This window comes from Pelmatolapia mariae, linkage group LG4, assembly GCF_036321145.2.
Source record: "Pelmatolapia mariae isolate MD_Pm_ZW linkage group LG4, Pm_UMD_F_2, whole genome shotgun sequence".
Classification (NCBI taxonomy): Eukaryota; Metazoa; Chordata; class Actinopteri; order Cichliformes; family Cichlidae; genus Pelmatolapia; species Pelmatolapia mariae.
Window position 1 is genome coordinate 18275813 of NC_086230.1, and position 23748 is coordinate 18299560.

Genomic DNA, 23748 nt, shown 5'->3' on the forward strand with positions numbered 1-23748 from the left:
TACACGCCCCCGCCCCCATCCTTTATTTTTTTCTATTCTGAAGAGAGGCTCCATCAGTGTCCCCTACATTTGAATCCAGGTGAGGTTTCAAGAGAAGCTGCCCGGTAATAAAGGTCGAGAGGGTTAAGTGGAAAATTGGCGGATGTAGGGGATGGCTGTGAGCGAACACCTCCTTGTCTTTGCATAGAAATGGAAGGCTGTCATCAAGTTGAGGTGGTTCTAAGTGATAACTGGGTGCTCCCAGAGTTAAAGCACCAGCGTGAGCGAGGCCCATCAACACTAAAAACGATGGGTGTGTTACGACACAGCGCAGTGGACGCTCGGTCACCCCAGGATGGACAGAAGAAGTTGGCTTGTCATCCTGGAGAACCTTAAACTACACCCCCTCCCCCCTCCTTTTCATTCTGATTTGACTCCTCAATTCTGAACCCCCTCCCTCCCTCAGTGATTCACGCGGCTGAGGCGTACCTCTAAACTACACGCTGGTTCTGCCTTGGAAGCAGCGGCGGTGGGAGGGACAGGAAAGAAGATGAACACTGCATAAAAACCATGAAATCATCAAATATAACAATCGTTCATGATAACAGCAACAATATCAGCAAACTTCTCACAACAAAACAAAATTAAAATGCACACCAGCAACCCCAATAAAAAAAAAAGAAGAAAAAAAAGAAGGGGAAAATACAATAAAACAAAACATCAGTCGACTCAGTCTCTGGATAAAGTGATCCTTGCAGGAGAGAGACGGGAGGAGAGAGTGGAAGTGGAGGTTGCTGACAGACTCTGGTGTAGCAGTAGTAGTAGTAGTGAGTAGTAGATTCAATACAATGTGGCGGGCCAGTTCTGAAGGAGCTGCTCTTGGGAGGAAAAAGAGAAGGAAGAGGAGGGAAGCTAGTCTGTATGGGTCCGCAGGGAGGCAGCGAGCGAGATGGAGGGAGGGGGCGAGGGCTGCTGCAGCACTGCACTCTGCAGCAGGCAGGCACTCAGTGGCCACACTATCACACAGGTTGGCAGGACCTCCAACAACAAAAACAACCCAAAAAAAGGGGGGGGGGGGGGGGGGGGGGGGGGGGGGGGGAGAGAGAGGATGGCGATCCTCCCTGCTGGACCCAGTAGAACACGAACATGTCGAGTGTTTCCAGACACCAAGGATAAAGATTTCAAAAGTTGCAATGTAACAGTGATATCTACTTTGATAGCAGAGGGGTGGAGTGCTCTGAGGTCTTTTCCTGCCACCACCCATCATCGCTTGACTTAGTTCTTCTTTGTGTTTCCCTTCACTTTGCTACTGTTTGACATCCTTTCTGGTCCCGCTGACTCAAAGGAAGAAGGACTCAAAAAAATAAAAGAAAGAAAAAAAAAAAATTGGGGAAAAAAATAAAAATAAATTCACATCCACGTCAAGTTCAAAAATAAGTATACGGAGAAGCCACTAATCAGATTGCTTTTTTTGTCTTTTCAATTTTTATTTGCCAGTGTTGCTTCTCCTTTCTTCTGTTCGTTGGCATTGAGGGTATGAGGAGTAGCCGTGCTCTTGCTATGTGCTGTGATGAGACCACCAACTCACACAAATCGTTGATTCAGACATTTCTTGAAATGCAAATGTGGGTAAAATGGAGGGAAGGGGAGTCATCTGGTCTTCTTGTTTTGGTTTGACGCCATCGCCCCGTCATGCATGCACGCACGCACACACACACACACACGCACGCACACAGACACACGCACGCACACCTGCCCGTCCTTCTCCCCAAAAATCAGTCACAAGCATAAGCGTGGAGAGTCGGGTGGTGTGTGCGTCCTTGTGTTCTAGACAGAAGGCCAGCGTGCTACTCTCCAAACACCCTGCAGGGGGAGACAAAGGGAAGCTGTAGTGGCAGGTTTTTTTTTTTTGTTTGTTTGTTTTTTGTTTTGCAATGAGGAGAGATGAGGGCCGGTACAGGCGGGTGGATGGATGGGTGGGTGGTGAAGTTGGCGGGCAGACAGATAAAGTGTTTGCAGTTCATTCGTTACAGTCTCCTCTATTAATCCCGCGAGTAGGGGTGCTTGGACGGTGAGAGTCTGTGGCTATAATATTGCACGTCGCTTGAAATGGTTGCTTTGCAGGCGGAGTGGGCGCGCACAGTAGAGGGGGCGAAGCAGAGGGAGGCAACGACTTAAGTTTTTGTTTTCTCCTCCTCCACAGCATCAGTGACTGGGTCTGAGAGACTGAGACCAAACTGCGAGGTGTCTCCCCGCAAGTGAGTTGAGGTGCATCGAAGTGTTTCGTCTTTACAGTTCCATAGTAATAGCAGTGGTTCATTGTTGTCGCCCATCTTAACTGTACATGCGACGACCCCACCCACCCCGTCCCTCGACACCACCACATAAGATTGACAGACACATTTTGAATAATATCATTTCTTAGCTTTGTTTGCAATGGTTCAAGAAGAGAAATTAAAAATAAAACTACAAAAATAAATGGCTTGAACAAGGCGAACAGAGTTGCATCATTCCCTTTGAGCGCTGTGAGGGGAACTCAATCTGCTTTTAAACAAACAAACAAAAAAAAAAAACAATGCACTGAAGTCGCGAGCTGTGGTTGCTTAAGCGGTTGTTAAGCCGCAGCAGCATGTACTCTCCACTCAGGTTTCACTGGCTCAGAAATAAGGGTGTGCAGGTGTCCGTATGCTTCTTCACCAAGTACAGAGTGAGTGAGGATAGCAGGGCAGGAAATAGTTTAAGGCTAATTATTAGTGCTGAGAGAAACAAATGTCGAGTCTGGACCAGCTGAAAGTTCAACAACCACTCTGATTGAAGGGTTTTTTTTTTAACTTTGGGAATGACGCCTTTTTTTTTTTTCCATGGATCTCTGAGGTGCAGTATGATTGCCTCAAAAAGGCAGTGAGGGATTAGTTTAAAGATGGCAGCTCGTCACTGTGTCAGTTTGACTAAAAGTACGTCTCGCGCGGCAAAGTTCTCAAAAGTTCATTTCTGAAAAAAATAAAATAAAATAAAGTTCTCGTTCCTGTGAAGTAAAAGCTGAACACTGTGATCAAAATATCCGTTATTGGGATTCACAACAGAACTGCAACTAAAAATGTCAGTAAAAACTCAGAAGGAGGAGACGAGGCTGACGAGGGCGAGCAGCAAGGTGTTTCCTCGTCCTCCTCCGTCTCTCCTTTCCACCTTTACATCCACGCTGATTATCTCCACATTGATTTGCAAGGTTTTTGCTCCTGTTTGTGTTTGTTTTTATAAGCCTAGACTCTTCTATCCTACATGGACTCCCCGCTCAGCAGGTCCCCAGGCAGCAGTGTATTGATTGGGGTGGGGCTCCCCATGACCCGTCCCTCCTCTCCACTCGGGGGTCCCCACAGGCTGGAATACTGCTGAACACCACCCCACAGCAGCTCTCCGCCTGTTTTTGTTCCGCCTGCTCCCAGGCCGCCGCTGCTACTGTTGCTGCCGGCGCCGTTGTTGTTGTTGTTCCAGTGGGGCGAGTGCCCGATGGGGTGAGACGCTCCAGACCCGGTCCCGCCCATCCTTGTCTGATTGGTGCCTGGAGTGGCCTGCCAGCTGGTTGTTCCTCCGAGTGACTGGCCCTGTGCAAAGAAGCGGTTCACTTCCTCTTCCCCGGCGAACTCGGCCAGAATGGTGGTGTTCCCGAGCACGCACCTGCGTGGAGATGGAAGCAAAAACACAAATGATTCATGGTTAAAGTGCCCTAAAATCAACTGAGTGAAACACTTTGAACCAATGCGCTGATGCACGTACATGTGCAGGGACTTTTGCGCCTTGGCAGCTTCGTCCTTGGAGCTGTAGCGCACTACAGCGTTTCCCTGTGTCAGGTTGAGGTGGAATGTGATGAGGGGGCCGTGTTGCATGCACAGTGTTCGCAGAGTCGAACCATCAATCTGAAAAAGAAAAAACAGCTGCCAATGGTGAGCCAGCTCATTTAATTTTAGCTACAAATGTGCTTATTTTCAAAAACTGTGGAGAAGCAAGCCTCTTACCTGCGGAGTGAGGTTCCTCAGCACGAGCCAGCTACTTGTTCTGGTGGAGCTGTCTGTACTCCACGTGGTACCTGCTGTGCACGAGAAAGAGACAGCAGTGAAAGGTCTGTTGGCATGTGGTTCATACTTCTCAAGCTTGTGTGAAACCAGAATCAAGTCAGTAAAGCTCAATGGGTGGTGTCAACTTCACCCACGAAAAAAGAAAAGCTGACCAGAGTCAGTTGATTTCAACGTTCAACCACAACAAGATCTTCTCGAGGCGTTATTCCTGCCTGTGCTCTGCCTGTACAGCAGCCCTGCGGTCGTAGGCCACATCAAAGTGCCTCCTCCTATGAGAGTATACTGACAACCACGCTCACACATAGTACTTTAAATACACTCTAACCTCTGCACGGCTCATCTTTGCTATATGGTTTCATTTCTAATTATTCGACTGTTTTCATTTTTTAAATGTCCAGTATTTTCACATGAATGCCGTTTTCTTCCAAATCACCTATGGAAACAATTCCTATTAGAAGTGCATTGTCTTCCAAAAGTTTGAAGCTCTGTTGGTTTGTTATTTTAACACAGTTATATCTGTCTTTTGGATTAATGACATGACAAAATTCATGTGAAACATTTGAAGAGGAACATGACAAACATTGGAGACAAAATAACCTCTTTGTAACACTACCTGTGGTGTAAGAGCTGCTCCAGCCTTGTCCCAGACCCAGAGAGCTGCCCCCCCAGGTGGAGGAAGGCTTTGTGTTGGTGAGGCCAGGCGGGGGGCGGGAAGGGGCTGTGGTGCTGCTCCGAGGGCCCTGCGGGACCTTCCACAGCTCGTGGGACAGAGAGGCCTGGCTGTGAGAAATGGGGCCTGGAGACCAAGTGGATTTCATCTCTGACAGTTTACCTACAAGAAAAAGAGGATGGCAAAGGTTGGTCTGCAGAATCATTCATCCGAAAGACAACCGCTCCCGCAGGAAGGAGTCCTGCAGGATGAAATCGCTGAAAAGTTCTGAGAAACTGTCCAAAGGTGAATATGAATAAGCAAGTAAAGACTGCATTACAAAGTACAGCCTTCGCTGGATTTTACTCCAAAATAATCCCATCTTGTGTCATGGTACAAATCTATCTTCTGTTTCTGTGAAGCACACACTTTACATATAAACCAAAAATAACTGAACTTGGTGGCTTTCATGCACATTTGTGTGTGGCGCAGGTGGCGCAAAACCCCACAGTGTGTTAGCGTATGCATGAGATGTGTTTGAGAGACACACAAAAAAGGAAAATTACTTCATTCAAACAGACCAGTTAAGAGTCGCTATAAAAACGGGAAACACGACAAGCTGTACTCTCCATGCCGCACACAGAGGAGGAAGGAGATACACTAACATCGCAGGGAGGGGATTATGCACTGCATGATACACAAAACTGACAGGGATAGGAGCTCAAATGAAGGTCACGTTTAATCAGGAGCAGTGACTCGTATGGAAAAGAAGACACGTCTCTCCAGTGAATGGCTGAAGCTCTGGGTGTTAAAGTAACAGGAAGGAGAGGAAAATGCTGACTTGCAGTGAAATTAGCCACTGCAGTGTGGCGAGGGGGTGGGTGGGTGGTTGTGGATAAACCATGTACCTGCATCCTCCATCTCCGGGGACGAAAGACTGAACGAGCTAGTGTAGCCACTGACTGGCCAATCAGTGGAGGGAGGCAGAGCCTCGTTCTGAGGTGAGGTGGGAGAGAAGCCTAAGCCGACGCCAGCAACACAAACAAATAGATACAAAACAAATAAGGAAAACGCAGCAGAGAGAAAATGGCATAAAGAAAAACACACAACAAATGATGACAGTAAGGTTCTTTAAGAAGAGAAGAATATAGAATATGACAATGATTACAGCAGCAGTTAAAAAAGTAGGAAAATGAAGAACGAAAGAAAAAGAAGCAGGCTCTCAGGTGGCAGAAATACACCGGATCACGGCTGATTCATACACCTTTCTTTTTTAAAATCATATCCAATTCATCTCTTTACTTATTTGACTTTAAACATCAGAACCAAAACACTCAAACTGAGCATCTTGATTTGGAGGCGACGTGGTCCGGCCTTCACTCACTTCTCCTGTTCTCACCTCCGCTCCTGTCCCGGAGCAGGTAGCGGTTGACATCTTGGATATTTGTGTTGATGGTGGGTCCGCTGGGGACGCTGCCGGGGGTCACATTGGGGTCAGTTTCAGGGTCGATATTCTGGAGGCCCTTCCACGGTACACCAGGACAAAACTCTGAAAGTAAAAGGAACACGTGCGCATGATTTTCTTACTTACGGGACACCAAAGAAACTTATAACAGGCATGTTTCACAGGTAAAGGTTTTTCTATTATGCTCATTTTCTGCACATGAATTCAAAAGCCTGTCCTGAAGATATGACAAAGCAGTTTTTGGCAGACAACATAAACTTAAAGCTGACAAACTGAGAACATGAGCGCTGCTCACCTGGTGGCCAGCTGATATTGGTCCCATTGGCCATTTTGTCACTGCTGCCTTTGCTTTGTCCCCAGCTGTCTGGAGGCACCAGAGGGCTGGAAGGAGACTCTGAGTTGGATATCAGGCTGTAGGGGCTGTAAGATTCATCCAGCTGAGTGGGCTTTCCAGGAGGGCCCAGATTGGCACCTAAGAAAAGCACAATGAGACAAGGTTTTACATCTAAAACCCAAATACATTAACAGTTTTTAAATAACTGGCAGAAACTGCTGAAACAGTATTTTCAACACGCTCAAATACAAAGGGATTTTCAAGCTGGCGTTGGGTCTCGTAAACATATTGTTTGTATATATTATGCTGGATATACAACTTCCAGTCCACATTTCAGATCTGCATTTTACACATTGAACACTCGTCTCCAGTGTCAAAAGGCTATTAGGTGAAATAATCATGACAGCGAGCCCTGTTTCCTTTCTCACCATGCTTGCCCAGGTTGGGCTCCAATGGAGAAGAGTTTCCAGAGAGGCTTTCAATGGAGTTTGGGTGTGTCCACTGCGACAGGCGCGATTGGGGTTGGGGGGGTTCCTTCATTGACAGACTTCCCACCTCCATGCAGTTTACATTCAGTCCAGCTGAGGACATAGGGAGATGTTACTTCACAATCCTGCAAGGACTACTTTTCCACATTCAAAGTGCAATGCTGATACTACTCACAGAGAGAGTAGGGGCTGTAGGTGTTAGGAGATGACTGCGGCTCTTTGGTCTGCAGGTCAGGGAGGCCTGGAGCCTGGGGATGACCTGGAAATGAATCCAGGGAGGATTTGGCTCCACCAGGGTGCAGGCCTGAGTGGGAAGGGGGCGGTTGCTGTTGCTGCTGCTTCATCAGCAGGGCCTGGGCCAGCTGACGCTGGTGCTGTTGGATCTGCTGCTGCATGTTATTGATTGTACGTGCAACCTAGGAAAAAAAATAAACATGATGGATATTCAATGTGCAGCTTTTACAGGTTTTTTTTTTTTTTGTTTTTTTTTAAACAGATCCAGTAGGAGAATTAAAAAGTGAACCTACTTGCTGCTCTTGTTGTCGAATGGGGCCAGAAACATTGCGCTGCGCCTGCAACATCTGCTGCTGAATTTGTAAACGCTGGTACGCCTGTGTAGGGATAAGCAGGATTAAAAGTTTCTCAATGCCACGTACAATAAATGTAGATTAAACAATATGACTACATGTCCTTTTTAGTTACGTATGAGGTTAAAGATGAATTTAAAATGCTCAGATGTATCCAACAAAACTGAAAGCAGATAAAACTAAATGAGACTCACCAGTTGCAGCTGGTAAAGTTGATTTAGAAGGGTCATATGTTGAGGGTTTATTGGTGAGGTTAAAAGTGCAGGATTCAGACCAATGTTTTTTGCTGCAAACTGTAAGAGCTGTGCTTGAACCTGTGGAAGAAAAAGATAAGTAGGCAACGACTTAACAAAAATGAAGACGTAAAACCGAGAATCTGCCTTATGTATAATCTGCACCTTTCTCGTGTTAGACTCTGAGACATTTGAACTGAAACAATAAATGTAAGAATCTCACATGGCTGGTTTTAAAGGTTATGGTACAAGTCTGAAGTATTCACTGCTGTATACATATAAACTTGTTCTCTCCTAATATTTAGACAGGAAGTGTTAAATAAGTTAATATTTCTGTGTTTGTGTGTATGAGTGTACCTGAGGGGAGAGAAACTGAGGCACTTGAGCACGTAGACTAGGCTGAGAGGAGCTGAGAGGCGGCACTGGTGGCTGAGGAGGCGGCTGCGGCTGCGGCATGGCCCGGACTTGTGCTGCTCCACCACCGCCAAACATTCCACTCTGCACCTGCCGAAAAGAGGACATGTCGATCATTTTCTTTAGCATTTACTCTACTGAAGTGGCCTTGTTTTAATGGAGACGATCTACATTTGTGGCTTTTAAGCGTCATAAGACCAGCTCAGGTATGATGTACTACAACGTGCAGAAATCCCAAGAAACATTTAGACACTCTGCTGTCATCAGCTGGGAATTTAATACTGTACATGCACAGCGTATTTAAATATGGATTAACAATGGAGTGACTCACCTTATCCATGAAGGGCAGGCGGGGATCTGCTGAGGGGTCTTTGGAAAGAAGCGGAGGCCGAGGGCAGCTCATGGGCTTGTTGATGAGCCCGTTGTTGTAGTCGTGGCCAGCTATCCCCATCCCACGCTTGTCAAGCTCCGTCTTCTTTTCCAGCAGGGCACTCATGGCCTGATCCAGGTTCATGTTGTTGCTCTTCAAAGCCTCCTCTGCTGGATCCCTCTGAAAACAGAAAAAAAAAGATGAATCCCAAAATGTTCGGATCAAAATTATGCTGTTATAAGCATTTCATGATTAGCTTTATTATTATTAATTACTAGTCTTTTAATCAGAAGTTTATAAAATGGCTATTGAATATTTTTTTTATATATATATTTATATTTAAAGAAAAGGCTAAGCACTCACAGGGAAGCCCATGTCAGTCAGCTGCTTGATGAGACGATTCATGATCCAGACCTCATCCTGCTTCCCTGGGATCTTCCCCTGTGGGAGATGTGATCAAAAATGATTGGCATGTCAATGCAATTAACTGATTTCTTATGATGTCAAATAAAAGCATAAGGAAGTGTTCTTTATCCAAGCATTTGTGCTGCACACCTTTGGTGGGGCCTTTTTATTTGCATTGCTCCAAGAGTTACAGGAAGAGTTGCTCTCCTGGGAGGCAGTGCTATTCCACATGTCTACCTCCTCTGCATCCCACTGACCACCTGACAGGCTCAGGTCTTCACTTCCACCTCCCCATCCATCTTGCATAGGTTTGGGAGCTGGAAACAACCACACAAAAACACATAACAACAAATAATAAGGGCAAAACAGCTACCTTATGTGACATATTTGTGATGTTTGTCATTATTTAAAATAACATGCTCAAAGTGCTACAATATCTCACATATCAACAGGATGGATACTGAAACCCAGTATTAGAACAATGACTGGGCCAAAGTATTAAAAAAAAAAAAAAACCTTGATTAAAGCAGAGTTCTGTTTTTAATACCCATTATCTCTCTTTTAGAGCCTCTGAGTGTGAGGGCACCTGTCTCTTACAACCACGGCTGCACTGTGCATTAAATACACAAACAGACTTGTTCATACACCCTCGAAAGTGTGGTTTCATATCTGAAGAGTAAATGCTCACAACACTCAAAGCCACACATGCAACAAGTTTTTCTTTTTTTTCTTTTTTTTTTTTTAAATATAAATATGCCAAGACAGAAACATGAGCAATATGTCAAAACATTTAGCAAAAGAGTAATTTGCCTTAGTTAAATTAACATAGTTGAATCACTAAAAGTAACCATTAGTCAGCTGAACGGGGCTTTTTGGTGGTAAAAAAAAAAAAAAAATGTTAACATTAAGAACATGAATGTAAGTTAATGTTACCATGAGCACAAAGCTACTATTAATTCTATTGTTATTCTTATTGTCTTTATAAATAACAAGAAGTTAATTATTAAAATAAGCAGTATGAATAAGAGCAACAGGTAAATTATGAACATAACGTATGTTGTCTTCCAAATCTGGAATAAAATATCAGAAGATTTAATTATTCGGTTTATAACCTACTATTCCCTGGTCCAAGTTAATCTCAACTATATGGGTAGGATGTTTGAACCACGCTTGACAACCTGGCTCAAAAGCACTGGGGATGGTTGGGTAATATGCATGAGTCTCTTAAGCTGGTAATGTTTATAATGCATAATTAAAAACTTGTTTGTACGGTGTTTTACATCTAGTAAATTTGAAGGTTTTATATTTCACACAGAGACTGCGTAAAAAACATAATATAGCCACTAGGGGTCAGTGTAGATTTATGTGCAAAACCCAAGTACTCTTGCTTCCCTTGTGCCATATTGATGTCCTTGACTTGACTCACCGGGAGAGAATTTTTAAACTTCTGTTTTTAAGCAGTATAGCAACACATACAGTATGATTGTATCCCAAAGCTATCCACACTTGGATGAGACTGAGCCATTTACCAGGTTTACAAGATGCAGGTGTCATTGTCGGGTTGCCCCTGCCATAGCTCTCCGGATTGCTTTCCCCCCAGCCCCCACAGTTCCCGCTGGGTTTGCCCCAGGCAGACGTGCCATTATCCACGCTGACCGGGGAAGATGCAGGTTCCCCCCAGGAGCTTTCCGATTTTGTGTGGGAGCTGGATATCTCTCCCCAACCTGGAGGACACACAAACACAATCAGTAATATTACTTCACTACTCAGAAACCAATCAAATCAGATCATGCGGTGTTTTTTCAATATTGTGGCCACACAGTGTCAAACTAAACTACAAAGATTTTGGTGTTACGATACGCCATTTGTTCATTACACTGACTTCTGTTTGCAAAATTGTGTGTTTAAATGACAGTTAAGAGACCAAATCATTATTTCTTGCCCTTCATACACAGCAACAATAAGGGCTCTTTGTGCCATACAGCACGGCCTGGTTTACTTTGCTAGCTAAGTTTAAATGTGCATGGTAGATGCCTAAGACAGAGAAAATGGGATGGAAATCTAACAGTGATGTATGATTGTGTCTTGACCATATTCAATGTCCATATATACATAGAAAAACCAAACATTTTAGCATTTGATCCCTAATAACCTGAGGCTTAAATATAACTGAGTCTGGTTAACACCACTAAACTGATTTAGCCTTCTGCTTTGAAGTGTGAAATGCCAGCCATGCAGAGAGGCAGAAACCTGGGTTTGGCTTAGCAGGAAGGTTGATGGAGGGAGGAGATGCCCATTTAAGATTTGGCATGGTCCCGTCCCTTTTGGCAAGAAAGACAGAGTGCTGTCTCTAGGCCTGCAGCAGCGCCAGGCTCAGTTTAGCTCTCTCCCCAGGGAAAGGTCAAGTCCCAAAGGCTGCTTCAAAATTATAGTTAACATTCAACCCTCTTGTGTCACTGGGTAAGAGGTGCACTGATCTAAACAAGATATACTCTGATCTGAAGAGTTTGTTTCTATCCATCGTAAGTCACTAAAACTCTATATTAAACAGCCAGTGAACAGCCTGCTGTCAGGATTGATCCAAAGGGTTCAACATGAAGAGTCAAATGAGGGCCAGCAGGAGGCTTCTGCCCAGTGCACAGTGTCTTGCTCCTCCTCCTCTTCCTCCCTTCAACTACTGACAGATGGTGGCTCCTATATAATCACACATTTCCTATCTGTCTCAAACAGTTTGTGGTGAATCAATATTTTCACGAGGCCCTTTGTAAACAGCATTCTTGTGTTTCCTCTGCCATGTGAGGTTGCCAGGGTTGCCCCCATAGTCGAGCCGAGAGTTGTGAAATGTGAGGGCGTCACTGAGGGACAGGCCTGGCACTACCTACCTGATTTAGATAGTTGATTAGAGGCAAATCCAAAGAGAGTAAACTAGGTTAAGATATTACCTTTAAGTGGATCAACAGCTTGGAGCTTAGTAGCGGACAAAGCCAACCACCAAACAAGCTTTTTAGCACCTTTTGCTTTGAACAGTGAACAAGGATGAAGAAACTAGGAAACCCAGGCAGGCATTATAGTTTACCATTAGCTACATTAAACTCACTGAAATCAAAATTTGAATGCTGACGGTGTATATTAACTATACATTGTTAGCATTCATAAACAGGGAAATCTGAGCAAGTCATGTTACAGTCTGCATAATATATAGTTTATATCACCTTACCTTGAGCCATCAGGGGACCTCTGTTGTGAGATGCTCCAGGCTGGTGTTGCACAGTAGGATCCAAAGGCCCGCTGGTGGGGCCTGAGTTCTGGCTGTTTTGGCTGTGGTTCTGTAAAGGTGCAGGTGGCCCGTGGTAAGGGTGATTGAGAGGGTGGGGATGGTTGTTGTTGGTGCTGGGGGGATTATTGCCTCCAGTAGTAACTTTAGCTTGGGACGATCCTGAATTGTTCCTGTCCCACAGATTGACTGCCTTGTTGTAGGTACCGGGATCGCCCCAAGCAGAGGTCCCATCATCGATCTCCATCTTGCGTCGGATGGAAGGAGGGGAGGGCTCTTCCCAGCCTGTAGGCTCAGCTGTTGAGGATTCCTGCTTATTTCCACCCCTACCTGGACCTTGTTTCACTGAGCCCGATCCCCCCCAGGACCCCATGCTCCCTCCTCCATTGTTACCACTAAGCCCATCTTGAGGCTTGCCCCCCCAGCCTTGAGAGGGACCACTGGGTCGCTGAGGAAGTGACTCTCCCCAGCCACCATTACCTCCAGGTCCTTGAGAAGACATTCCCCAGCCTCGTGGTTCTCCTTCCCAAGCATTAGTGGGACTCTTTTTACTCTCTTCTGAGTCCCTCCACTCTGCTGTGTTATTGCTCACTCCACTGCTAGCCCAAGTGTGAGATGCTTTGGGCTGTTCTCCCCAGTTCTGGGATCCTGACTTGATGTGAGAATCTTCCCACCCACTTGGCTTTTCTCCCCAGGACTGACCACCATTTTTGGGTATACTGGTGCTTGGACCTCCTGGTGGAGGGTTTCCCCAACCACCAGGGCCACCTGGAGGCTTGATGTTGCTGGGTGGCTCTCCCCAACCAGAGCTTGGCTGGTTGGTAGCTGCTATGTTACCACCCCAACCAGAAGTGCCCTGAGAACCAGGCGCATCATTTTTGCTCCCAGAGTCAGTCATCTGGCTAGGGCCTGTGTTAGTGTTGGAGGGTCCCTGGACATCGACTGGAGTGGTTGAGCCAGAGCCCCATGATCCAGTGCCTACATCACTCTTATGTTTGGTATCGTCCATGTCCCAGGAAGTGTGCTGGCGAACGGGAGTCTGTCCCCAGCCACTGTTGCACAGCACCCTGGGGTCCAGATCCTGGGCAGGCATCAAAGGAGCTGATTTTTCTCTGGTTGACCGGTCTTTTCGCTGGGGATGGCCTTCCATGCTGTCACTGCTTCCTTCACTAGCCCCAGCTGTGCTTACAGCCCTGCTCCATGAGATGGACTGAGAGTCCTGTGCGGGAGAGCTGGGTGTATCCCATCCTCCCTGGGTCTCTTCAGGGTGTTCACCCCAGCCTCCAGAGTTCCCTGTTCCATCTCCTTCATGGCCCCAGCCAGGTGCCTCCTTAGATGAACTTGCCTTTGAGTTGCCACTGTTACCCCATACTGAATTACCATCTTCACCATTGACCTGTGAGCCTCCTGGCGGTGGCTGGGTCATGGAACCCAAGCCTACAGGTGCACTTCCCCAGCCAGGCAAACTGCGGATGGGGCTGGGGGGTTCCTGCTTATTAGTGTGATTTGGTCCATCAGTTTTAAGGTTCTGAGGTTCTGAACTGAAAGACACATTCGTGGACGGGGAGGGGTGTGGCTCTGCATCAGAAGCCATCATGGTAACCCAGGCATTGCCAATCCCCGAGGAGTTGCTGTTAGTGTTGGCTCCGGTACAGGTGCTGGTCTGGGCTGGTGGGGGGCCAGGTGGATTGCAGAGGTTGGGTGTAGAGTGAGGAGGTGAAATGGTGTTGGCTCCCCCTGAGCTGCCTCCCCCTGTGCCACTTCCGTCATGCCCCAACATGGGCCAGGCAGACGGGTTGGCATTAGGGTTTAGGTTCAAGTTAAAGTTGGTGCTGGAGGATGATGAAGGACCCCAGCTCCTAGTACTGCCTCCTCCTCCTCCTCCTGGGCTGTCACTCTTCGTTTCACTCCCCATTGAGGACTGAGGGGGGCAATGGGAAGATACAGCCCCAGGGCCCCAGCTGCGACTGGCTGCAACCTGGCCAGAGAGCATGCTGGTTCCAGTATGATTGGCAGGGCTGGGCCCACTGTTGGCTTTGCTGCTGAGGTGGTTGGCAGGGAAGTGGCCTGTTTGGCTATTTGCTCCCGTGGCCATACTCACTGTACTACAACTACTGCTAGTACTACTGCTTCTGCTGCTGCTGGTCAGGTGACCAGAGTCAGTGTCCAAAGGGCATACTCCTGGAAGGACCTGGCTCTGGCTGAGTGTAATAGAAGGCCAAGCCTCTGTGTCCTTCTGGTCGATAATTAGTTGATCCCAGCCACTGAGATTGGTGGAAGATGCAGCACTCGTAGCACTTCTGTTGGCTGGCAGGTGCCCCCAGAGGGGATTATCATACTGGGCTCCCTGGCCACTCTGTGGGGGCAGTTCTGTGTGAAAGAAAGGAAAATAGACACACACACAAAAAAATCATGAGCCATAAGCAGGAGCAACAGGATGACAGCAGAGAGACTAAGTTGCATACGTCATCACACCCACATTTGCTTAGTAAGGTTGAAATACCATGGCAACATGCAATGTGTCTTCACCATGCTTTATAAATGAAAATACATACCACCCACATAAAAATAAATAAATTTAAAAAAAAGAAAAATTACTAATATGATAACAGAGGGGGCTTTAATTAGTAAATGAATAAAAATAATGTACTTTATTTGAATACTACACATTTCTAAAGGAACAAACATTTTCAAATATGTCATTTATCAAAATAAGGTGCCGTGCATTCAGTACGTTTAAAGAATTTGTAGTAAAACATGATATTATATTTTTCTTTCTCGTCTTTCCCTCAAATGTTCAATTAGTTCAATTAGTTTAGTGCAATTCTTTAAAAAAAAAATTGCGGTGATCACGTTGCTTTTCTAATTGAAAATGATTGAAAAGTTATGAGTATTTAAAGAAAGGAACAACAGAAAGATTGGAAACGAGGTACAAAGCTAGAATACTATCTCAGAACCTTTTAAGCTAATTGGTAACATGATTAGATAAAAAGGTTTCCAGAGAGGCTGATGGGAAGAAGTTCACCGCACTTCACACAGACTGCAAGAGGAAGTATTTTATATTTTATCATAAAAAAAACTGCTCTACATATAATAATAATAATAATTATTATTATTGTTATTATCATCATTGTGATTGTTATTATGTATTGTAGGTCATAAAAAGATTCAGGCTCAGGAATACTTGTCAACATTATCACTGCATTCATGAATGCAAGTTAAAACTACGCTACCATTTAAAAAACAAAACTGCCTCATTCTCTGGGCCTCAGGTAATTTAAGATTGACTGAGGAGAAGTGGAAAAATGTTCTGTGGTCTGACCAATCAAAATCTGCAATTTCTGGGAGAAATAATGGAAGTGGAATGCTCCAGACGGAAGAGGACAGGGACATTCCAGCTTGCAATCAACACACAATTCAAAAGCCAGGAACCGTGATGCAGAGGTGCTTTAGTGGACATGGCAAGTTTCCACCTGTGCACCATTAATCCTGACAGATATATGTGCACAGGCTTTAGAGCAACATATGCTGCCATCTAGGGAATGTCTTTTTTAGTGAATGCACTAAAGCACAAATGCACTGAAATGTATTTATTTTTGTAATACCTTCAGTTAAATAACATAGTCTTAATTATTTGACAGCTGCCTTCGCTCTTTATTTTACTGTGCATGTATACAGCTCAAGCATCAATAATAAAGTTTTCAGTTTCTGAGGTTATTTATAACAAACAAGGTTAAAAATAAATCAAATTGAAAACATTTGCATGTAAAATATTTTTGCTGAAATAATTTAACACACACTGCAAACAGGAGTCATAACAGATAGATACTGCACCTTTCCAACTAGTGACGCACAGATGTGATATGTGATATTCCTTTATTGTTGGGGCCTCTCTGTTTACTACAACAGTTGTCAGCACACAGAGCACAGGCTGAATTAATGCTGCGCTCATTTTACCTCTGAAGCTGAAGCTGGGAGTGACGCCACTGCTGTGGTAGCAGTAGTAAAAGCAAGAAATAGCAGGATTTATTTTGGTCTTTAGCAAGGTCGAACCATTCATCCATCGCCAGCAATAACACACAATACCTTCTTGGTCGTTTTTCTGTGTACAGCTCGCTTAGCGAGTCACAAATACACAACATTTATAGCACAGATTCCCAGTTTTACTACTGTTGACGTGCACTGCCACCATCTTGGATTATGAAGTCGGGGTTGGCGGGGCTTCTCCAACTTTCTGAGTGGAAAAATCCTACAACTGGAAGGCAGCATAACACAATATGAGGGCGCTATCAATTCAGCTGCACCATTAACTCCAGAGTTAATTTTAAATAAAACATTCTTTTGGGCAAGTTTTTGTTTTTTAATGTTCATTTTATTGTGACATTTATATTCAAAGGTGCTAAATAAACAAATATGCTTCCCCATCAGCGTCTCAATTGCTCTTGTGTTTGGTTTAACACCTGTTTTAAAGTCTTCGTTTCACTCATGGTACTCTCAGTTATTTCAGATTTCCTGTTTCTTTTGAGCTCTACTCCAGCTGATATACAACACACTATATACAAGTGTGTGACTCAACACATTCCTGTTGTGAGCAGGGCTATATTAGAAGCTAGCGTGATTGTAAAGGAAAACAGTAAACAGTAGTGATCCTCACACTCAACTTAAATAACCTTAGTGCAAATAATTATTATTTATTAAATTTTTTAATTCATTTCTGTGTCCCAAGTTATTTCACTAATAAATACCAATTTAGTACATATATATATTCAACTCCAGCGTCTTAATTTACAAAGTTCATAAAGCAACAATTAGGCTAAATGATGTTATCTTACATTATTCTTTCCATCAGACTGTGGATTACAGCTCAACGCTGTCACAGGGCCTGTACTCAGTATTGGCAGTTACCCAAAGCCATTGTAATGGTGTAGTATAGGAACTGGAAAAAGCTGGATTGGAGCATCCTTATACCAAAAAGTCAAAAAAGGAATTCCATACTTGGGAACCATGTTGCAGAATGCAATCAATGACAACATCTTTTACTTACGACCTCTACACCTCAGAAAACCTCCATCTACCCATACAACTCCATGCAAAAATGCTTCATCTTATTTCTCCGAGAGCGAGTAGAATGAATCAAGCAATCTGGCTGCGATTTCCAGCACTGAAACAGTAAACTCCTCTACTCCAATCATCAACCTTGCGCCACCTCACTGGCTCATTTCTGCTACATCTCAAACTGAAGCCTCTGTTGTTTACATGCGCCCTCACATGCGTGCATAGTTTGTATGCAAATACACCGACTGTCACAACAACAGGAGGGAAGTGATAGGATGTGTGCACCAAGATGTTTTCAAGCTTACTTTAATGCTTGCAACTACAGACAAGGGAGAGAGGGTGCAGAAGAGAGCAAGGGGGAGAAAAAAAAGAAAGAAAAAGAGGGCAACGTGTTTCTGACACACACAGCGCCGTCGTTCTGTAGCGTCACTCGACTGAGAAGTGCAGGACCGCCATTTTCTCAGTCCTGAACTAGAGCCAAAAAGGCTCTGATCTCCTGTCTGGATAAACAGTGCTTCTGCTTCAACAGCACACATGCCTTCCTCACAATAACACACACAGAACATCATAACACGACACTGCATGCTCGACAGTGTACTGTCGCTTTAATATTTAAAAGTGCGCAAACGCAATCAGCCAAAACAACACAGGGATAGGAGGAAAAACAGAGAGCAAGAAGAAAGTAGAAGAGTGTGCAACACAGTAATGAAATACCTGTGGAGAGGTGCCTCCCGACCATCCTGTAAAGAGCTAGGTTGTGTGCAACGCAGCGACCATCCTTGTCTCAATATGTCTGCTCGGCTCGCCAAGCTTCTGAGGCTCATATCTGAAATGCTGCCAAGAAGTTGCACAGCTCTTGCACGGCATGAGACAACCCCCCCCACCCCACCACCTCCCTTCCTTCCTCACCCCTCTTGCTCGGCCCCTCCCACTAACCCTGCTCTGACTGGGTCTCTCCTCTCCTATCTATTGCTTCTCTCCGGCTTTATTTATATCGCGCTCTATTCCTATCCTGATGGAGGATATTCTCCCTCTCTGGAAAAGCACCGAGACGCGGCCGACTCGGCGGGGAGGGGGAGGGGATGAGAGTGAGAGAAACAGAGGGGAGACTTTTATTATTCACTCACAAGCCATGATGTAAAACAAAACAAAAGCGGGGCACTTCTCTCCCGCCCATGCCCTCACATCTTTCAACCTTTCAAAACTGTCACTAAACATTTAGCTCCATCTGCAATTAGTGCTGCCGCCCACGACGGAAAGCCTCTTGAATAGCGGCAGCAGGCGAAAGAGAGCGAGAGAAGCCCTTCAGAGCTGGAATGGCAATTTTCCTCACACATGAACAGACACAGGATAAGAATGCACAGGATGACAAATGTCTATTTTTGTCTAAATTTATGGCTGCAAGTCGGAAATGCAGTGGTCAAAAACAGAGCTGTCACTTTGGGGAGATGGTTTCTGGACACATGAAATAAGCAAGCTTGAAGGGATCTGCTAATTTGTGTGTGATTTAGTCTGGTTCAAAACATGGTGCTGGAGTGACGCGCACAGAGACAACAGAGGAAGATACCCATGAGATAGAAGGCAGAGAGGGAAGAGGATAGGAAGAGCAGGGAGCAGCAGCTCCCTAGATCAAGGCTGCTATTGTTTACAAATGATCCCAGCACCCACACAACAAGACAATAAGTCAATGTTTAGTGGAGAACAGAGTCCCTTTATGGCTGAGGTTCAGCCCCCTGTGCCTCTCGGCTGTGAGGTCTTAATGCACGGTGAGGTCATGGCCACTCGCTCGCTTTGTGTGTTAACTTACACAAAGTACAGATGCCTCATCCAAGTAGAGGAAAAAACAAACAGCTTCCTGACAGCAACTCGGACGCTTCGTTGTATATCTATTACTTTTTATCGTGCAGCAAACTGTAAAAGCAAAAGCTACAGTTTAAAAGAAAGCTAAAGCATTCGGATATCCAGTGGTGGGATCACTAAAATATGAAATGTTCAAGTATTTAGTTTGTGATCCTTTAGCTTGGAAAGCTAGGTGATCTGTGGGATTCAGGTCAAAAGCTGGTGGAGGACTGTTTGCTTTAAAATTCTCTTTCAAAAAGCGGTTAACACACTTTGGGTCATTTTGCTGAATGCTCATTTTTCTTGATTGTAAAATGATGCGGTCTGATCTGGTACTGGACTGCCTGTGTGCCTTCTGTTCTCTGTCCTTCACTTTAACATTTGTACAACACACCCGACTAGAGGCGAGGGAAGCTCGAGTTTCCTTGCTGAAGTGGCCTTCTTTGTGCAAACAATGCTTTAACGTTTCCCTTTTCACCTTCCCAAGAAATGTACGGCATGCACAATTTGCTCAACTATGCCTTCTATTTTCTGTAAAGTACTCCTATGAACTTGACGGATGTTTGGTAATAGAAACCTGAATACTTTCACGGCCAATGTATTCTCAGAAGGTGTACTTGTGGAGGAAATGGAGATGAGGGTAGAACAAGGGAGGGATCCAGAGGAATGAAAACATAAAAGAAAGAAGTCAGAAAATGAAGGACAAAGATGGATGTTGAGAGATAGGAGGAGGAAATAATCTAGGAGGGCTATGTGGGCCTCAGCTGTACTGATCCTGGCTTAATGAAGTCCCTGAGGGGCACAGAGACTGGATGGTACAGAGCTGACAATGCATGCTGCCAGCCAGATGAATGAGCTCTCTGATAAACACACAAGCGTGCACCTCCCAGGAATCTGCTACCTCTGCCTATAATGATCTCAAACGCCACACTGCGTTTGATTTGATGCATTGTAATCGGTGCAAAACATTACAGCAGCGGCACCAAAATCAACGGTCACATCTGCAAGGTAAATGGGGTTCGTTTTATCAAACTCATTGATAGAATGGGTTTGATGCAGAAACATTGCGAAAACAATTGTTCTGCGTCATGCTATACTATTTTGAAGTCTCAGCACCGCAAAACAAGACAACTAGAAAAAAAATTGTCTTTGCCTGCTTTGATATTTCCTGTTCTACTTCTGCACAAAGCAACAAAAATAACACAAGAGGGACTCAAAAATTCAGCGAATTTGTGCTTTGCAAACTGTTGGGAAGTTGAATTAACTAGTTTAATTTTTATTATAATGCAACCCAAGCTGTATCCAACATTTCATTACTGATACTATCGAGCATCTTTGCTCTACAAATCCTTTTAGGCACTTTTCAGCTCGGCTCACATGAGCTGATTTGATGTTTTTTTTCCCCATGAGACAGAAAAATGTGTAAATGTGTTTGCAGTTTTGCACAAATTGTTAGAGGAATTGTAATGATTTTTTAAAAATTACATATCAGCTAGTGATGATGGTTAATCAAAAACGCTATTAACAGGGTTGGTAGCCACTAATGTGACACATTTTTGTTATAAGCATTACAATTCCAGTTGATGGCAAGCAGAAAAAGGCCCTTTTGCACACCCACACCACAACAAGATGCAAGACAAAGCTATTTAGTCATTTTTTAGTACATATGCATGCTGTGTTTAGGATATTCTGCAATAATGGCAAGTTTTAGTGTTACAGATTTAAGAGTTAGAGGTGAGGCAGGGTTAAACTGTATGGCAACAGTGACCCGGATATCCTGACAAGGCAAAGTGGAACAGGACACAATGCCAGCTGTCATCAACCACAGGCATAACCAGCAGAGTTGTTGAAGGCAAACATAACACTCCTCAATAGATTGTTGTTACTGCTGCGCTGCAAATAAGCCAAAGTGGCACAGATAGCTTGCTAAATTCTCTGACAAACAAGGGTGAGATAAGGACAGGAGCTGTGCGTATATATATGCAAAACCTGATTTAATGGATGCTTTCTTTGCAACTGCTTTGCCGATAATCTCAACATTATCTCAAGGGGAAAAGAATGGCAGAAGGACAATCTGTGCCTTTTAAAAAGTACACAGCAAAGACATCTGGCCATCATGTTTGGCTGTCAGTATCCTCTTTCTCCTCCCTCTCTAAAGGATAAACCAGGTCAAGGTCTTTCTTCAACATGCCAGTCTTAAAATAGCTTGGTGTCATGCCTTCTCTACATGAAAGGGCCTCGGGATATGAATTGTTGCAAAGCAAAAAAAAAAAAAAAAAAAAAAAAAAAAAGCAACATCAGGGAGAGAGCGATAATAATGGGAAGACTCACAGTTACACATATAATATAGTATGTGGAGCCTGACTAATCACGGATACTTTACATTCTTTACTTACAGTATGTGTGAGCATGTGTTTTGGCGTGGCAGAGGTTGAGGAAAAGAACAACCAGCACACCAGACAAAGTCAGAGGAGCAGGGACACAGTGCAAGAAAGACAAGATAGAAGAAAATAAAAAAATTAAAAAAAATCAGCGAGAGCTGATGTTTAATCACATCACAAGATGTCCCAGTCCTCTTTGAGGGGATTCCCAAGGCTCTTTTACAGCATCATCAGCAGACTTAAAGAGCACATCAAGTCTAGCAAGCATGTACTCACTCTCTCTCTGCTCCACCAGACAAGCCATTAGCACATTAGCTGCACTGTCCTTTCACTTGACAAAGACTGCTCATACCACAATGTTATGCCATTTTTGTCTTAATGCAGCTTATGGGCATAAAAAACCTGATCATGTTTTAAGGGCTTTTCCCACAGAGCATTACACAAATACAAAAGGAGGTAGCTATAAATTTTAGCACTTTCAACCATGCAGTCATAACAGTTCACCTAAACAAGTCAAAGTGAGGCCAGGATTTCCCAATGTAATATCCTCACATATCCCTGATAGAGACAGCCGTTTAATCTACAGAATAGCTAATAATCTTTATGACATACAATCTTAACTCTTGCCCTGAGCCTGGACTATTAAACACACCAGCTGTTTACTGTTATGAGTCAAGTTGAGCAGGGACATTCAAGTTATGACTGTTTACGTTTTCGCATGTATACACAGGGGTGCACACAGAATCACCTTTACTGCTCGTCAAAAGGCCTCATGTGGGCAGGTAATGAAATACAGTGTAAAATGAAATGGAAACATGAAAAACCAGAAGAGCAAAAGGGAACTCAGTGAAACTCGGCTGTGAAGTTAACTGAAGAGACATATGACGAATCACAAGGGGAGATGGAGCAGAGTCATGCTTGTGCAAAACTGTCCATTTGAGCTGCCTTTAGTGTTGTGAGGTCGTTCTGTCTGTCTGTCATAATGTAATCAGTCCGTTTAAAGACGCAGAGAGAGCAAAAGCAGAGCCGAACCAGCCTGCCAGAGAGGGGCGGAGGGAAACAGCAGCTTTTACCGTAAGCCATGAGTCACTTCAGCCCACAGAACTGGATGTCTGCCATGCTAGGTTTCTCCTTCTTTCTTTTATTCCTTTTCACTCGGTCTTTCTATCTATGCCAGGTCAGGCCCACTGAGGCAGCCAGCTAGCTTGCTAGCTAGTGCAGTGTTGCTCCGCCTACAAAAGCAGGAAATACTGAAGGGATGGTCAGGAAAGCTCAACAAAGAGTAGGAGGAAGATGATAATGGAGGAGGTGGTGGAGGCGGAGACAGAGACGTGGACAGGATAAACATCTTATCACCATGGAGATAAGGCTGCACTCAAACAGCAGACGACACACAGTTATGAGAAAGTTTGTGCTGCTCCTCGGGCATTGAAAAGTGTCCAGTGCCCCTAAAGTGTCACCAAAGAGCACCTTTTTAGGAAATAACTGTTCCCTGCCGCCACTTAAAAACACATAAGAACCTGATTTACTGCCAAACGTAAAACCACAGGAAGGAGAGTACACAGACACACAAAGACAGCCAGCTGTGTTTACTTGCCATCCTTTACCCCAGTATTCCTGCATCCACATCCCTAATTCCCAGACAGGCTGAATGAAAATAAACAATAGCCAGCGGCACCTGTGCATTTGCACAGCCTTGCAGGTACACCGCATGATTACAAGCACAGTGCCTTACAAAAACAGGAGTGGATACAGCCATTGCTTTTTAAGAATGCCAGAACTCTTTGGCACAGCTGAGATAAGTCAAACAGATATTAGTGGAGATGTTTGAAGAGCCGACACTGTTGTTGTTCTGGCATGCCGTACTTTTTGACTAACGGGTCTTTAAGTAGCTGTAGCCAGCCCAATTAATATTATTGGAGTAGTGTTCTACATGTTGCAACTAAAACTGCAGACTTGACAGTGACTGATGGGATACACTCAAATTTGCTCGAGTACAGACTGAACCAAGGGTTTACATCCTGCAGCAATGAGTACCTGCACTCTCTAATTGTATTAAGTAACGTCAACTTTATTTTGTCTTGTTTGATTAAATTTTAGTGAAGCAGACAGTGAGAGCAAGAAAGTGTTGGCCATGCAGAAGCCTGATTAAAATGTGTAGCATCTTACTATAATACACAATCTGTATGTGTGTTTGTTTCC

At 44.5% G+C, this 23748-nt stretch overlaps 1 protein-coding gene across 9 annotated transcripts in view; it reads right to left on the reverse strand.

Annotated features, from left to right (window-relative positions):
* Window positions 1–1073: 1073 nt before the first annotated feature.
* The window catches only part of tnrc6c1 (trinucleotide repeat containing adaptor 6C1), a 43103-nt gene continuing 20428 nt past the window's right edge, over window positions 1074–23748 (reverse strand). For 2 of the 9 annotated variants that reach the window (XM_063471706.1, XM_063471713.1), the window contains 17 exons: window positions 12215–14641; window positions 10527–10721; window positions 9148–9314; window positions 8956–9033; window positions 8554–8772; window positions 8166–8312; window positions 7770–7889; window positions 7516–7599; window positions 7164–7404; window positions 6929–7081; window positions 6462–6638; window positions 6086–6250; window positions 5610–5720; window positions 4666–4884; window positions 3993–4066; window positions 3754–3893; window positions 1074–3654 (listed from right to left, as the gene is read on the reverse strand). In XM_063471706.1, the coding sequence (XP_063327776.1) occupies window positions 3255–3654; window positions 3754–3893; window positions 3993–4066; window positions 4666–4884; window positions 5610–5720; window positions 6086–6250; window positions 6462–6638; window positions 6929–7081; window positions 7164–7404; window positions 7516–7599; window positions 7770–7889; window positions 8166–8312; window positions 8554–8772; window positions 8956–9033; window positions 9148–9314; window positions 10527–10721; window positions 12215–14641 (5117 nt within the window). In that variant the 3' untranslated portion in view covers window positions 1074–3254. Of the gene's footprint in view, window positions 3655–3753; window positions 3894–3992; window positions 4067–4665; window positions 4885–5609; window positions 5721–6085; window positions 6251–6461; window positions 6639–6928; window positions 7082–7163; window positions 7405–7515; window positions 7600–7769; window positions 7890–8165; window positions 8313–8553; window positions 8773–8955; window positions 9034–9147; window positions 9315–10526; window positions 10722–12214; window positions 14642–18040; window positions 18173–23748 lie in introns of those variants that run through there. The other 7 variants (XM_063471714.1, XM_063471708.1, XM_063471707.1 and 4 more) reach the window with 7 other exon arrangements.